At 52.4% G+C, this 16,182-nt stretch overlaps 1 protein-coding gene across 2 annotated transcripts in view; it reads left to right on the forward strand.

The window, feature by feature from the left end:
* Positions 1–525: 525 nt before the first annotated feature.
* LOC308584844 (putative cation-transporting ATPase 13A5) overlaps positions 526–16,182 on the forward strand; it is a 72,737-nt gene continuing 57,080 nt past the window's right edge. Inside the window, exon 1 of one of the 2 annotated variants that reach the window (XM_081190004.1) lies at positions 526–622. In XM_081190004.1, coding sequence (XP_081046130.1) covers positions 563–622 — 60 coding nt within the window. In that variant the 5' untranslated portion in view covers positions 526–562. The remainder of the gene's footprint in view (positions 623–16,182) is intronic. The other variant, XM_081190005.1, reaches the window with a different exon arrangement.

Consider the following 16,182-nt stretch of genomic DNA (forward strand, 5'->3'; position numbering starts at 1 on the left):
AACTGTAGTTTGTTAAGGGTGTTGGGAGTTGTAGTTCTGGTAAGCCACCGTCCCCTGAATTTTCTTTCTTTGGGGGGGTGTGTGCTTCAAATGCACAATACCTGCACATCTCTCCACTCTTCTCCTTCCAAGATGAGGCTCTGAGGGTGAGGAAGGGGCTGGCAAAGAGCTGAGCGACAGGAGTCCAGCAAACAGGTGAGCCCTTCTGCACGCCAGGCAACTCCAGGCTGGAATTTCTGTCTGGGGCAGAGGCGGTGGAGGTGAAGGGTCAAAGGGCACCTGGGCACCTGGACAGGGCATCCCTTCTCAGGTGTCTCCTGCAGGGTCTTGCATAACACCGGAGGGAGAGGGAGAGAGAAAGGCTGGTAGGCTCCAGAGGCTGGAACAGGTTTTTCCCCGCTGCAGGTTTGGCTAAAAGAAGGCGTGTGCTCTTAAAGGCAGGCGGCAACACCATGGAGACAGTGACTGCTCTGCCCCGAGTTCAGATCAGCCGGAGCTTCGGTTGCTGCTGCCATCCTTGGGGGAGAGGACGCCCTGGACTGCTTGACAGCTGCCAAGATTGATGGGGGAAGACCTGAAGGACCACCGCCACCTCCTCAACCAGGGAAAGGAGGATGAGCTGGTAAGAGGCAGCGGAGAACTGAGCTTTCTGGCTCCCCAAATCTCAGGAATTCCTTCCTGCTCTTGGCTCCAGAAGAAGGCTTGCTCCTCCTAGCCCTAGGCTGGCTCCCTGGGAAAGCGCCCCTGAGCAACAACCGAGGGGCTGGGGCTGGGAGGGGACGGGACAACATTGGACGGCTTGCTTTTTTCTCCCTGTGAATCCTCAGGTGGAGGTGTCCTCTGTAAAAAGGATGGATTCAGGCCAGGCGAGTCGGCTGGTGCCTGTGAGAATGAAAAGGGGGGCTGCAGCAAAAGGTTGCAGCATGCAGTGCTTCTGCTTAGGAGACTATCCAGGTGGGCAGAGCAGGAAGCGGGTCCTCGGCTCCAGGGGGTTCTGGATGAAAGATCCATTTTGATCTGGGTCGTGCCTGGGTCACCTTCCTGGGATCTATACCAGGAGGCGTGTGTTGGTTTTCCTAGACCTCTCAGTAGCTTTCAGTACTATTCAGCACAGTGTCCTTCTGGGTCTGGTGTGGGGTGTGGGGAGACTCAGCATTGCAGCGGTCCCACTCCTACCTTGCAGGGAGGGCGTAGAAGGAGGTTCTGGGCGACGCCTCCTCTGCCCTGCAGGTCTTGTCTTGACTTCCTCACTCTGTTCTTTAAGAGTGACCACAGAGACTGTGCTGGGGTGTTGGCGACAGGGCACACTCTGTGAGAGGCATCCAGCTCAGGTTGGACGGACGCCTGTCAGGGATGCTTCAGCCGAGATTCCTGCCTTGCAGGGGGTTGGGCTCGATGACCTCTGGGGGTCCCTTCCGAGGCTACAGTTCTGCGATTCTTCCTGCCTCGGTAGACAGGAGACCATCTTGGGCAACCTCTTAACCTCGGTGCTGGACTGGATGAGGGAGAATGAATTTAATCTTGATCCAGAGAAGATGCAGGCGCCTTAGGCAAATTGTTCGGCTGACTTCAATTTTGGACAAATGTTTCCCGGGGGTTTAGGGTAAATGGCTTTGATGGGGTCGCACAGAATTACAGAATTGTAGAGTTGTGGGCCCCCTAGTCTGACTCCCGGCAACGCAGAAATGCCAGCTAAAGAATCCCAGACAGATGGGCATCCAACGTCTCTTTCAAGCTACCCAGTGAAAGAGAGCCCACCTCCTGGCCCCCAATTAAAGAGCAGGCTTGCATTTGGGGAGAGTCCATGAACCTGTCATTGTTATTTTTGTATGTTTGGGGGGGCAGCTGTGGTTGGATGTGCATTCAGCTTCAGGCTACATGGTTACCTTACCTGGGAGTAAGGGCCACTGAACACAATGGGGCTTCCCTCGGTGCAGAAACGTGCAAGATTGCATGTTGAGGACACCATCTGCGCCCAAGGCTTTTGCCATGGTTGCGCATGCTGTGGCTGCTTCTTGACTAGACTACTGTAATGCACGTCCTGTGGGGCTGCCCTTGGTTGCGTTCTGGAAACTTTAGCTGGTTCAGAATGTGCAAGCACTATTTTTGTCTGGTGCCAGGAGCTGGGGGCAGGTGGGTCTCATCCTTCATGGACACCACGGATTGGCACTTTCTGGACTAAATTCCAGATGCAGCTGCTGATCAAAGCCAGCTGTTACTGCCTGAGCCTGGGATCCTCTAGGGAGCTCCAGGTCCACTAGGTGACCACCACCAGGTCCACCACTGTGAGTTGAGGGCACCAGAGAAGGTCTTCCTCAGGTGCCCCCAGCCTCGTTTAGGGTGTAGAAGACCAGTGAATGCAGTGCATCTTATGGAATGAGATATAAGCACCATAACATCCAAGACGAATCATCAGCATATTATGCAGGAGTGAGTCTTGGGGAAGGGAAAAGCAAGGAACAGGATATGCAAATAGCAGACGATGATCCAACATAACTCTTAGAGGAACGGTATGCAACTTAACTTAGAACTGTACCCCCCGCAGACAAAGGCCTTGCCCGCATTTCTGCTTCTTACAATCTGGGTGGAAAAACACGCCTGCCCTCCAGAGATTCAGAGCTGCTCCTGTCACGAGCCAGAGTTTCCTGGCCAACGTTTTCTTCAGTTCCACAGCTTCTGGGGTGATCAGCTTCACCGTTTTGGCAGTTCCCCCCAGTCCCCCAAACTGAGCTCAGTAACACCCTGTTGAGATGGGAAACGGTCTGTAAGTTTAACTACAGTAGTGAAATCGTAGAATTGGAAGGGGTCCAATCTAGCCATCTAGCCCAGCCCCCTGCCATGCATGAACCATACCTTAAAAAAGACCCTGGCAGGTGCCCACCCAACCTCCGCCTCAAAACCTCCGAGGGAGGAGAGTGGACCACTTTCGGAGGGAGTCGGATCCGCCGTCGGATGGCTCTTACCGCCATTGCTGAGTCGGAACCTCGTTTCTTGCAGTTTGAATCCACTGGGTCCGGTGGATTCTGAACCAGCAGAAAACAAGCTTGTTCTATCTTCCCTGTGAGGGACAGAGAGAAACATATGAACTCTTTCCACCACCCCCCACCCCTCGCCCAGTGGAAGGACTGGAGACAGCTTTCCCACACATCCTGGAGGTGGGGAAAGGGCTGTGTCCACACCTTCGTTTTTTGGGAGTCATCCGAAGGCCTTGGCTGCTCTCTAATGGAGTTGGAGTTCTTGTTATTAAATAAACCAAGAAAAAAAGCACACCAAGAACTCTAGCCAATAGAAGTTTCATTAACGGGAAAAGCTCAAGACACACGTTGATCTACCCACACTTAGTTGTTATCTCTGAGAAACGTAGAAAATAACAGGATATATTTATACGAATTCTTCAACTTACATGACCCCTTAAAAATTAGCTGATGAAGGTGAATACACTGAAACAGGGCCCCGTCCTGGTTTCTGATCCATAACTGACTTCTGCTCAATGATTGAAACTCAGACCTTCACGTCAAATCTGACTATAGACTAACATGAATTTATCTCTACTCATAAACTCTTATCTCTAATACTGTAACAAATTATTGTGTTATACATATCCTTATGAGTTTGTAATCTCTGTTTGAGTTTGTAATCCTTGTCAGAATACATACTTTTGAATGGATTAGTTTTTGTTACAATTGACTATTGATTTGCGAGTAGGGACCACTCCCACTATTGAAACTTATTGAAACCTTGATGGCCGTGCCAGGGCTGTGCCACGCAGGCCGGTTGTTCCCCTGGGGCAGCGCCGCCACTGCTGGCTTCCTCCACCAGGCTTTCCTCCGCCTTGCCTGCATGCTGCATCGGCGCTTCTGAGATCAGTTGCTTTTTGAAATGGGCTCATTTCCCCCCTTCCAGCTGGAGGAATCTGTCCTGCGGCCCCGATGGTGGAAGCTAAGTGTGGAGGGAAGAGCTCACCTACAAAACAATCCCCACCACTTGGCTCTTGGGTGGAATCTACACACATATAAAAAACACTGTGAAAATGCTTTTTTAAAAAAAGTTTTGAAAAACATTGAATTTGACATAGCTCACCATCGCCATCTAGTGTCACATTTGTGTATTGCACTTTGCAACACACTTAAACGTTTTACAGTGGTATCTCGGTTTCCAAACATTTCCGTTGACTAACATTTCGGTTTTTGAACGCCATAAACCCCGAAATAGATGCTTCTGTTTTTGAACGCGTCTCGGAACTCGAAAATGCCACGCAGCTTCCGCTGAGCACAAGATCCTGAGGCGGTCAGCTATTGAGTTTTCAGTTTCCGAACGTTTCAGAACTCGAACGGTCTTCTGGAACAGATTACGTTCAAAAACCGAGGTACCACTGTATTTGCAGGCGTATAGCTGAGTCCTTACTTTGACTCATCTGGGAGCCCTTTTTGCCGTCTTTAAACTTGTTACATAAAATGTTGCAAATACAAGCGAACCCATTGCTCTTAAACAACTAGCAATGCAGTCCAGTTTTCTTAGGTTCTTACTTGTTGGTCCAGTCCAGAACTATTCTCTGTTTGGTCCCAGCGAGAGAGAGACAGACAGTGGCAAGTCCCTTCCCCAACCTGCTGGTGGCTTCTGAGACAGACCCAGACACTCAGGGATGAGTTGTCCATTAACACCAGACTCCATCTTAACAAAGACTCCACCTTCTCCCCACTCCCAGCTTCTGCACCTGCTCCTGTTCTCTGCAAAAATCACAAGACAGAGGAGCCACTTCAAACTCCCAGGACATTCAATACAGGATATCAGAGCAGCTGTCTTATTGCAAAAGAATTTCAGAAACAGACTTGAAAGGCAAGTTGTTGCATTACAACTTATCACTAAACTGAAAACTATGGAGAGACCTGGTCTGAATAGAGATACTGGATTCTTGTCTCATTACACATGCTAATCTGCATACTAGGTAAAGGTAAAGGGACCCCTGACCATTAGGTCCAGTCATAACCGACTCTGGGGTTTACTGGCCGAGGGAGCTGGCGTACAGCTTCCGGGTCATGTGGCCAGCAGGACTAAGCCACTTCTGGCAAACCAGAGCAGCGCGCGGAAACGTCCTTTACCTTCCCGCCGGAGCGGTACCTATTTATCTACTTGCACTTTGACATCCTTTCGAACTGCTAGGTTGGCAGGAGCAGGGACCGAGCAACGGGAGCTCACCCCGTTGCGGGGATTCGAACCGCCGACCTTCTGATTGGCAAACCTAGGCTCTGTGGTTTAACCCACAGCGCCACCCGCGTCCCAATCTGCATACTACCCCTTGCTTTTTCCTGTAGTACTAATTGCCGTCCTCTACAGGTTTACCATACCCACTGAGTTAATCACCCATCTTCTACTACCCTCCTCAGAAAAACCCCACCTTCCCACTATATACAGTCATACCTCGGGTTACAGACGCGCCAGGTTGCGTTTTTTTGGGTTACGCACCAGCCGAAACGCAGAAGTACCGGAACAGGCTACTTCCAGGTTTCGGCAGTCGCGCTAAATCACACTTTGCACATGCACAGAAGCACCAAATCACGACCCACACGTGCGCAGATGCGCTGCTGTGGGTTGCGGACGCTGCAGGTTGCAAACGTGCATCCCGCACGGATCATGTTCGCAACCCAAGCGTCCACTATATATAGGTCTGGTGACTTCTGTTTCAGGGTATCTGAAGAAGTGTGCATGCACACAAAAGCTTAGACCCAGAACAGACTTAGTTGGCCTCTAAGTTGCTACTGGACAATTTTTTTAATTTTTTTAATTTATTTCGTCTGCAAACAAAGCCATTCTGCAAATGCAAGCCTCCACACGAGGTTTTGTGCACATTAAGCATAGCTTTTGCAGAGAGGCCTTTTCCCCTGAAACACGTGTCTTTGCTGGAATAAAATAGCCATTTCGTTTTTTGGAGAGGTGCTCCACCGCCAGGGCAGGCTATTGCAAGAGATAAAGATCCTGCCACAGAGCCAGGCGAAAGCTGTCAGCAAAATGCAACCATACCAGCCTAGCTTGCTCCTGGCCTTTAACGGGAGCTTGGTATGCAGGAACCAGGAAGGGATTAATTTATTTTAGCAGCTCCAGGTAAGCATTTAATCACCTGCTGATATCTGAAGGCAGAGGAATGTAAACAGAACCTGCTCCTTTTCCCTTATGGGGTATCCAAGAGCCCGGGTAGAATCCTGGAGTGGGTTCCCTATCGGTATGGAACCTTTATTCTGGGTTCTCTCCTCCCTCGAGCGTGGGGTGAGTGGGGACCCTGTTGCAACACTTTAAAAAAGATCAGGCTTACGAGCTGCCTTGCTTCTCAATATTCTCTGCTTGGCCTCTGTTCTTTTCTCCTACCCATAGGGAACCCACTTAAGGACTCTATATGGCTCTTGGATACCCCATAAAGCAGGGGTAGGCAGCCTGGGGGCCGGATGCGGCCCAATCGCCTTCTCAGTCCGGCCCGCAGACAGTCCAGGAATCAGCATGTTTTTACATGAGTAGAATGTGTCCTTTTATTTAAAATGCATCTCTGGGTTATTTGTGGGGCGTAGGAATTCATTCATCCCCCCCCAAAAAAAATATATATAGTCCGGCCCTCCAAAAGGTCTGAGGGACAGTGGACTGGCCCCCAGCTGAAAAAAGTTGCTGACCCCTGCCATAGGGAACCCACTTCAGGACTCTATATGGCTCTTGGATACCCCATAAGCCAGTGGTTGGCAACCTTAGGCCTGTGGGCCGGATCTGGCCCAATCACCTTCTCAGTCCGGCCTGTGGACGGTCCAGGAATTACGCTGCGCATCAGAATCAGCGTGATTTTACATGCGTAGAATGTGTCCTTTTATTTAAACTGCATCTCTGGGTTCTTTGTGGGGCCTGCCTTAAGAGATAAAGGAGCAGTTATTTTCTTATAACCCCGGGGGTCTCGCTGGGCTCCTTCCCTTCATCTCTGGAGGCCTTGGCCTGATCCGGCCCCGGCAGCCTTCCCAAGGTGTGGGTCACGTGTGTTTTGGGCTCCCCTTTCTGCTGTGGATAGGGGGGGGGGAGGCAGCGCGCCGATGTAAGAAGCCCAAGTCGTCATGGCGATGGGGATGCGGGCGATGGAGACGGATGGGCCGGTCCTCGCTCTGAGCATCCTTCCCTGGGGGCCTCCCTGCCTGGCTCGGATTCTGCCCTGGCGGCTCCTCCTGGCTGTGGGGCCCGGCCGCTGGCACCGTGGAGCCCAGTCCGAGGGGGCTCCGCTGGTTGCTGCCCTGGCCCTGGGGGGCCAAACGGTCGCCGTCGGTGGCCACCACCAGCTCGCGGGGCCGCCTCCTCAGCATCAGCTTCATCAACAGCGGAGCGGCCCCCTCGGCCCCCGAGAGGCTGCCCAGATGCCCCCAAGTGCGTGCCAGCAGGGGGGGGGGCAGGGGGGACCCCCCAGGGGACGGGGAGACATGGGGCACAGGGGCTGGGATTGGGAAGCCAACAGGCCTGGGAAGCAGGAGGGGGCCTTTGGCAGTGGCTGCATGGGGAGTAATAATAATAATAATAATAATAATAATAATAATAATAATAATAATATGCTGCCCATCCGACTGGGTTTCTGCAGCCGGGAAGTACATGGCTTCACGCCTCCAGTTATTTTTAAATCAGTTTTTTCAACTGGATTCATCTACAGCCCTAAACCCAGAGGTCCCAGGGCGGTTCGCAGAATAAAATCGAAAACCACAAAATACACCATCAAAATAGAAAACGACCTTCCAGTAACAACCCCTCCCCCCCAAAAAAAACCCCACACATTTTAAAAGGGCTCCCTGATTTCTTTTTCTTCCTTCCCTGTTTTTAATGTTTGAAGTTGTCTTCTGTTTAATCTGTTGGGAGCTGCCGAGAGTAGCTGGAGAAACCCAGAATGATGGGTGGGCTAGAAATATATTATTATTATTATTATTATTATTATTATTATTATTATTATTATTATTATTCCCCCCTTTTTTGCAGAAGGGGGATTTTTAGTGCCACTGTAAACGCAAAGACAGCATGAAATATAGAAAGCATAACTGGAAACAAATTCAAAATCAGCCAAACGCCGGCTAGTTCATATTCCACCATGAAGGAATTTCTTGCCTCTTCAGATCTGAATAGGGCAGATTATCCTACACTGGTTTTCCTATGATTGCAGCTAATTGTTGTGCCAGTTGTTGTCCTTAAGTTCGAATTTCCACTCCTGGTGGGTCGCTGACTCGTTTTATTTGTCTCTGTTTTGAGTTTGGGGGGCACCAGGAATACAAACCTGGGCATCTCTGCAACGGTTTCTCTGTTTTAATATTCTCAAACCCCCCCCCCCCATTTGTACACCCCTTTGAGAATTCTGTCAGTGTAAGCGGGAGAGAAATATTAGCAAATAAATAAATGCTGTATTGGGGACACTCAGAAGCGGCCAAAGGCATCCCTTCTGACATTTACAAGACATCTGTATTGGGAGGTTTTTAATGACCGATGTTTTAATGTTTTTTTAATCTTTTGTTGGAAGCCGCCCGGAGTGGGGTAGAAATACAAGGGCGGAATAGAATTATTATTATTATTATTATTATTATTATTATTATTATTATTATTATTATGTTGTTGTTGTTGTTGTTGTTGTTGTTGTTGTTGTTGTTAGAAATAATATATTATTAAAAATAATATGCTGATATTATTATTAGAAATAATATATCATCATCATCATCATCATCACAGTGGTACCTTGGTTTGCATACATTTTGGATTACAACCCCTTTTTTTGGATTATGAACAAATTTTTTTTGGAGGCCCCATTGGCAAAAATGCGCCTTGGGTCACAACCTGTTTTGGTTTACAAACGGACCTCCGGAACGGATTATGGTTGTAAACCAAGGTACCACTGTATTATTATCCCAGGGGCAGCAGGAGGAGCTTGGTTCCTTATGTTCGGGGCGTGTTTCCCTTTAACGCTTCCACCCTGAATGACCTGCTGTGTGTGATCTTCGGATGAAGGGAGACATACAAATTTAATAAATAATAATAATAATGATAGGAATAAGTGCATTTTCTTTGAAATCCTATTGTTTTGATGGATGTAATTTTCAAGGAAGCCTCTTAAGACTGACGCCTTATTTTAATTTATTTTTTTTTTACAATCTTTACAATTATTATTTACAATTTGCGTGTGAATAATGCCTTTCATTTGTGTTGCCAAAAGGGCCCAGAAATTCAGAAGGGAGAAGGAAGGAAGGAAGGGGGGAAACCTTTGTAAAGGATTGTAAAGGACTGTCTTTCTCCACATAAACTGTTGCAGAAATAGGACGTTTGAAAGTGTGATTAAACACTCACATATATGCGTGTGTGTCAGGGGTTCAGGAGCAGAGACGCAGAGAAGGGAGGAGACAGAGAGCGAGGGGGAGGAATACGAAGGAAAGATGAGTGGGGATGACGAACCGAGATCGCCGAGCTTATCCAGTGAGTCCGAGGATTCCCAGAAGGGAGCGCCAGCGGTCAGAGCAAGGGGGGAAAGCAGGGGGACACCCCAGGAAGAAGGGTCCAGAGAGGAATCAGAGAGCAGCAGTTGGAGATCGGGACCCACGTACCCAGCCGGGAGCAGCGGGGAGAAAGGGGACCAGATATCGGGTTCCAGAGGCTTTCAGAAGGAGGGAGGGCATGAGTCAGGAGTAGTCACGCCCACCTCGGGGAGCGACGAAACGATCAAGAGGAAGGTTGAGAGTTGGGCGCGCGCGCCAAGTTCAAATGTAGCGGAAGCTGGCGCAGTAAGCAGCCCCGAGAGTGAGCCAGGTCCCAAAGCCCGCCGCAAGGAGGCGGAAGGGTCAGGGGGGTCCGCGTCAGAAGAGAGTAGGAAAGAGGAGACCCCGGGGGGCAGAAGGACCCAGAGACGGAAGGAAAGGCGCAGGAGGTGGAGCAAGGCTAGGGTATTAAGCTGGTGTGCTAGAGGCGGAGACTCAGACGGGTCTTCGCCGGTCTGACCTAGAAGAAGTAGGGCTGCGCATTGCAGTTTGGAAATGGAACCTGTAATCCAATAAAGACTCTTTTAACCTGAACGCTGGCTAACGTGGTCCTATGTGAGCTGGGACTGAGTGGCAGCCCTGACAGTAAGACCCGTCTCATTTAAGCTTCGGACACCTGATACCTCGCAGCGGAGGCAGAAGCAGCGAGAGGAGGAAATTGGTGTTTGGGAGCGAGCTCACAACGGTTGGCAGAGATGACGGAAGCAGAGAAAATTTCAGCGCTGCAACAGGCAGTGACCCAATTGAACGCAGAGGTACAGGCATCCAAGAAAAGGGAGGAGGATGCGGCAGCCGCCTACAGAGATCTCCACACCAGGTTTGAAGCATTGGTTAAGCATGGGCAGCCAGGACCCAGACCGGAGGGGGTTGGGTTGGCACGGAGAGCAGGAGGGCTTGTGGCTCACTTCGATGGGAATTTACAACAGTACCCCAATTTTCGAGCAGACGTAATGTGCGCACTGCAACTGCTGGCGAAAGACTTTAGGGATGAGGAAGAGAAAGTGGGGTTTATACTATCCCATTTGCATGGGGATGCTAAAGCGTGGCTACGCAATTTGTGGAGGGATAAAGATCCGGCGCTTCAGAATGCAGATGCCTTTATCAAAGCGATGGATGCGTGCTTTTTATCTACCATTGACGTGGATCTTGCCCGACGGGAGATTTATGGACTGAAACAAGGGAGGGCGAGCGTACGCCAGTATCACGCCCGCTTTTTTGCGCTGGTCAGTGCCTTGGAATGGGACCGGGATTCACCCCCAGTCAGAGACCTATTCTGGGAGGGTTTGAGCAGTGCTGTTAAAGACGAAATTGCGAGGGGGGAGAGGCCCCGAAGCACGCAGGAGGTGGTCCAAAGGGCGCTGACTGTGGGGGTGAGGCTGGAAGAACGTCCATGGTGCAGAGACGAAGGACGTGGAGGGCGCGAAGCAGCGAGAAGTTTCTCTTTCGTTCCCAGGGAAGCTGCGCGTGCGCAATCCACACCTCCGCCAGGACGGGGAGTGGAACCTATGGAGGTGGCAGGCGCCAGGGCTCCGTCAGCTACCAGAGCCCCTGCACCGGCGGCAGTCAAGACTAAACCTCCTAGAGGGACCAGGAAGTGTTTTATATGCGAAAGCTCTCAACACTTGGCGAAAGAGTGTCCCCAGAGGAGCTCCAAGCACACTGCAGCCTCCGCAACGGTGAAAGGGGCCACGCAACACAGCGAACACCAGCAGGGAAACGACGATGTCTGGCTGGAGACAGAGGCACTGGGGCCCAGCCAGACGCATCAGTGAAGCAGTCCCCAGCGATCTTGCAACCCACGGACCCCCTCCCACCCAAACCAGTAGTGCAACTCACAGCATCTCTCCAGCTGCCCGATGGCGTCACTATCGAAGTCCCGCTTTCTGTGGATTCTGGAAGCAACGCAGACTTTATAGCACAGGATTTTGTGGAGCAGCACGCTATACAGCTATTACCGGCCACTCTGCCCCTGCAAGTCGTCACAGTGGATGGCAGAGAGTTGCTGGGGGGGCAGGTGGTGAAGCAAACGCCGCCAATGGTGATGCGCCTTGGCAACCACAGGGAAGTCATCAGTTTTAACGTCACCCGACTGTCGGACACACCCATTGTGTTGGGCATGAGTTGGCTGGACAGGCACAGTCCGACACTGGCTTGGTACCAGCGACAGCTGATCTTCGGCTCCTCTTACTGCGCAGAACACTGCATCCTGCCCGGACAGGAGGGAGAGGAGGAGGAATCACAACTGCAGTTGGGTACGTTGCAAGCAGTCCCCCACAAATACGCAGACTTTCTGGAGGTCTTCTGCGAGAAGGAGGCAGACAAGTTACCACCGCACAGGCAATATGACTGCAAGATTGACCTCCTACCAGGGGCGACGCTACCGAAGGGGAAGCTGTATTCCATGTCTGAGGATGAACTACAGGAACTCAAACAGTTCATAGATCACAATTTGGAGCGCGGTTTCATCCGGGAGTCCAGGGCAGTAGGGGGCAGTCCTGTTTTCTTTGTGAAGAAGAAGGACACGCCCCAAAAAAGGCTGGTGGTGGATTTTCGCCTCTTGAACAAGATGACCAAGCCCTCTGATTTCCCCATGCCCAGGATTGACGACCTACTGGCGACGGTGCGCAAGGGACGCGTGTTTACCAAGTTGGACCTGCGAGGGGCGTACAATCTCATCCGCATGAGGGAGGGCGATGAGTGGAAGACAGCCATGTTCACGCCTCTGGGCACCTACGAGTACAGAGTGATGCCATTTGGATTGCAAAACGGTTCTCACTGTTTTCAAGCTTTCATGCATCATGTGTTGGCGGGACTCCTCTACAAGAAGTGCGTCTGCTTTCTGGATGACATCCTGATATTCTCCGAGTCGCAGCAAGCGCATGACCAAGACGTTCGAGAGGTGCTGGAGAGGTTGCAGCAGCATAGACTGTACGCCAAACTGGAAAAGTGCCAGTTCGACACGACGGAGGTGGATTTCTTGGGTTACAAGTTGTCGGACAAGGGGCTAGCCATGGACAGCGCCAAGGTTCGAGCGGTGTTGGATTGGAAGAGCCCGCGCAACCGGAAGGAGGTCCAGCGGTTTGTCGGCTTCGCCAACTTCTATCGCAAGTTTATCAAAGGGTTCGCGATGCAGACGGCGGCTATTACGGACACGCTAAGCTCCAAGAAAAAGAAATTCATCTGGACGGAGCAGGCGGAGCAGTCCTTTCAGGCACTCAAGCGTCTCTTCGCGTCGGAAGAGCAACTGCTGCATATCGACCCCAGCAGACCGATGCGGGTAGAGACAGACGCGTCCGATAGAGCAGTGGGAGCTGTCCTGCTGCAGAGGGACCCACAGGGGGTCTGGAGGCCGGGAGCGTTCTACTCCAGGAAGCTCAGCAAGTTGGAGCAGAACTACACCATCTGGGACAGGGAGTTGCTTGCCATTCATGCAGCCTTCAAGGCGTGGAGACACTTCCTGATCGGCGCCAAGCACACGGTGCAGGTCTGCACGGACCACAAGAATCTGGAGCACTGGCGCACGGCGAAGTTCCTGAACCAGAGGCAGATACGTTGGGCGGAGTTCTTTGCTGACTTCGATTTCCGAATAGAGTACGTCCCAGGCGACACCAACATCATGGCGGATGCACTGTCCCGAAAACCGCAATACCTCGAAGAGGCGACGCCAGCGGCAGCCATGCACATCTTCGCGCCAACAGCGTGGGCGTGCGCTTCAGCCACAGTAGACCTGGATGCGGTGCGGCGGGCGTTGCAGGACGATTCATTCGCGCAGGCGAAGATGGCCGAGGTGCACAAGGGCACGGCGAAGAGCGACGAGTTCCAGATACGGGACGGCTTGCTCTTACGTAAGGGGGCCATCTACGTGCCGGGAGATGAACTTCGCGCCAAGGTACTGCAGCAGTTGCACGACGCACCCACGGCTGGGCACTTTGGCACGGAAAAAACGGTGGAATTAGTCGCAAGGGACTTTTGGTGGCCCAGACTGAGAGGGGAAGTCGCGGATTACGTCGCGAGGTGCGACACCTGCCAGAGGGCCAAGCCGGTGCACAAACCACCGGCGGGACTGCTCGAACCGCTGCAAACGCCGTTTGAACCGTGGGAGAGGGTGGCCCTGGACTTTGTCACGGATCTACCCAGCTCGAGAGGCAAGACAGCTGTACTAGTGGTGGTGGACTTGTTCACCAAGATGGCACACTTCATACCGTGTGCGAAGGTGGCCACAGCAGAACAAACAGCCAAACTGTTCATAGATCACGTGTTCAAAGTGCACGGGCTGCCGCGGTCTATACTGTCCGACCGCGGCCGCCAGTTCATCTCGAATTTCTGGCAGAAGCTGATGGGCTTCCTGAACGTCAAGATCAACCTGACATCAGCGAGACACCCGCAGACCAACGGGCAAGCGGAGAGGGTCAATGCCATCATGCAGCAGTACCTGAGATGCTATGCCAATCAACAGCCTGCGACGTGGGTGGATTACCTGCCGCTCGCCGAGTTCGCCTACAACAACACGAAGCACGTGTCCACAGGGGTGACACCGTTCTTCGCCAACAATGGGAGGAATCCCAGAACCTTCCCGGGACTGGACAGAGTGGGGGAAGGGGAACCGCAGACGGCGGACGCTTTCGCGTCTGAGTTGCAGGAGGTCCACGATCAACTCCGACGGCAGCTGGAGCTAGCGAAGCACGCATACAAGGTGCAAGCGGACAAGCACAGGCGGGTTGGCGAAGAGATCCGAGTGGGAGACTGGGTCTGGTTGGCAGCCCACGCAGTGCCGACCAGGTCGTTAGCCAAAAAGAAGTTGGGGCACAAGCAACTCGGTCCATACCAAGTCGAAGCGCAGATCAACCCAGTAGCTTTCAGGCTGGTGCTACCGGAGGGTTCCAGGATGCATCCGGTGTTCCACAGGTCGGTGCTCACTCCCTACAGGACACCTCACAGGTTCCAGGAACCAAGAACAGCACCGAGTCCGTCTCAGGAGCGGTCGGAGGCGGGAAGATTGCCACAGCAGGACCCCATCAACGAAGTCACGGAGATTTTGGACTCCAGATGGGGGGAAGACGGAGTGGAATACCTCCTAGCCAGAGAGGGCACCCGGGCTAGTGCTAATAGCTGGGTGCCAGACTACGCTTTGGAGGAACCCCTGCTCAAGGACGAGTTTCATGCCCTTTCCCCACACAGACCCATGCCAGCAGGCTTCTTCGACGACTGGTTGTTCACGCCCACACTTTCCTCCAGCACGTTCCATGGCTTCGACTCGGACGGGGAGCCCGCACAGCGCACACATTCCCCAGAGGGGTCGCCGGAGGGTTCGGCGTCCGACACCTCGTATTGGTGGGACGATCGGCCAGAGGAGCAGTGGCGCCGGAGGTGGCTGGAGATGCCAGGTCAAGCGACCGACGCAGAGACTGACATGGAGGTGTGCGGGGAGGATCTCGGTTTCGAGCACGGCGGCACTGAAATGGAGGCGGAGCAGCTCAACGTTGACGAACGCGAGGAGGAAGACTCGGAGGTCTTCAGTTGGCGGCCAGCGACGAGGAGCGAACTGTATCCGGCATTCACTCCTGTGATGATGGAGCACCCTGCAACCACCCTTGAAAGTGGGGAGGGGGGAAGGGGGGGCTTCGAGGGGGGGATGGATGTCAGGGGTTCAGGAGCAGAGACGCAGAGAAGGGAGGAGACAGAGAGCGAGGGGGAGGAATACGAAGGAAAGATGAGTGGGGATGACGAACCGAGATCGCCGAGCTTATCCAGTGAGTCCGAGGATTCCCAGAAGGGAGCGCCAGCGGTCAGAGCAAGGGGGGAAAGCAGGGGGACACCCCAGGAAGAAGGGTCCAGAGAGGAATCAGAGAGCAGCAGTTGGAGATCGGGACCCACGTACCCAGCCGGGAGCAGCGGGGAGAAAGGGGACCAGATATCGGGTTCCAGAGGCTTTCAGAAGGAGGGAGGGCATGAGTCAGGAGTAGTCACGCCCACCTCGGGGAGCGACGAAACGATCAAGAGGAAGGTTGAGAGTTGGGCGCGCGCGCCAAGTTCAAATGTAGCGGAAGCTGGCGCAGTAAGCAGCCCCGAGAGTGAGCCAGGTCCCAAAGCCCGCCGCAAGGAGGCGGAAGGGTCAGGGGGGTCCGCGTCAGAAGAGAGTAGGAAAGAGGAGACCCCGGGGGGCAGAAGGACCCAGAGACGGAAGGAAAGGCGCAGGAGGTGGAGCAAGGCTAGGGTATTAAGCTGGTGTGCTAGAGGCGGAGACTCAGACGGGTCTTCGCCGGTCTGACCTAGAAGAAGTAGGGCTGCGCATTGCAGTTTGGAAATGGAACCTGTAATCCAATAAAGACTCTTTTAACCTGAACGCTGGCTAACGTGGTCCTATGTGAGCTGGGACTGAGTGGCAGCCCTGACAGTGTGTATATGTATGTGTGTGTGTGTGTGTGTGTGTGTAAATATATAAAAATATATTTATAGATAAATATATATTTGTGTGTAAGGGAATTGGTTTCAGTAGGAGTGACACACCTCCCCACCCAAAAAACCCAAAAACATTCTCCGAAAGAGGACCTTTATCATTATTATTATTATTTATTAAATTTGTATGTCGCCCTTCATCTCAGAGCAGTCCACAGCATAAAAATACAGGATGAAAACACAAAATGCGGAATAGCATGCACTGATA

The sequence above is a fragment of the Podarcis bocagei genome (assembly GCF_964188305.1).
Source record: "Podarcis bocagei genome assembly, chromosome: 4".
NCBI classification, from domain to species: Eukaryota; Metazoa; Chordata; class Lepidosauria; order Squamata; family Lacertidae; genus Podarcis; species Podarcis bocagei.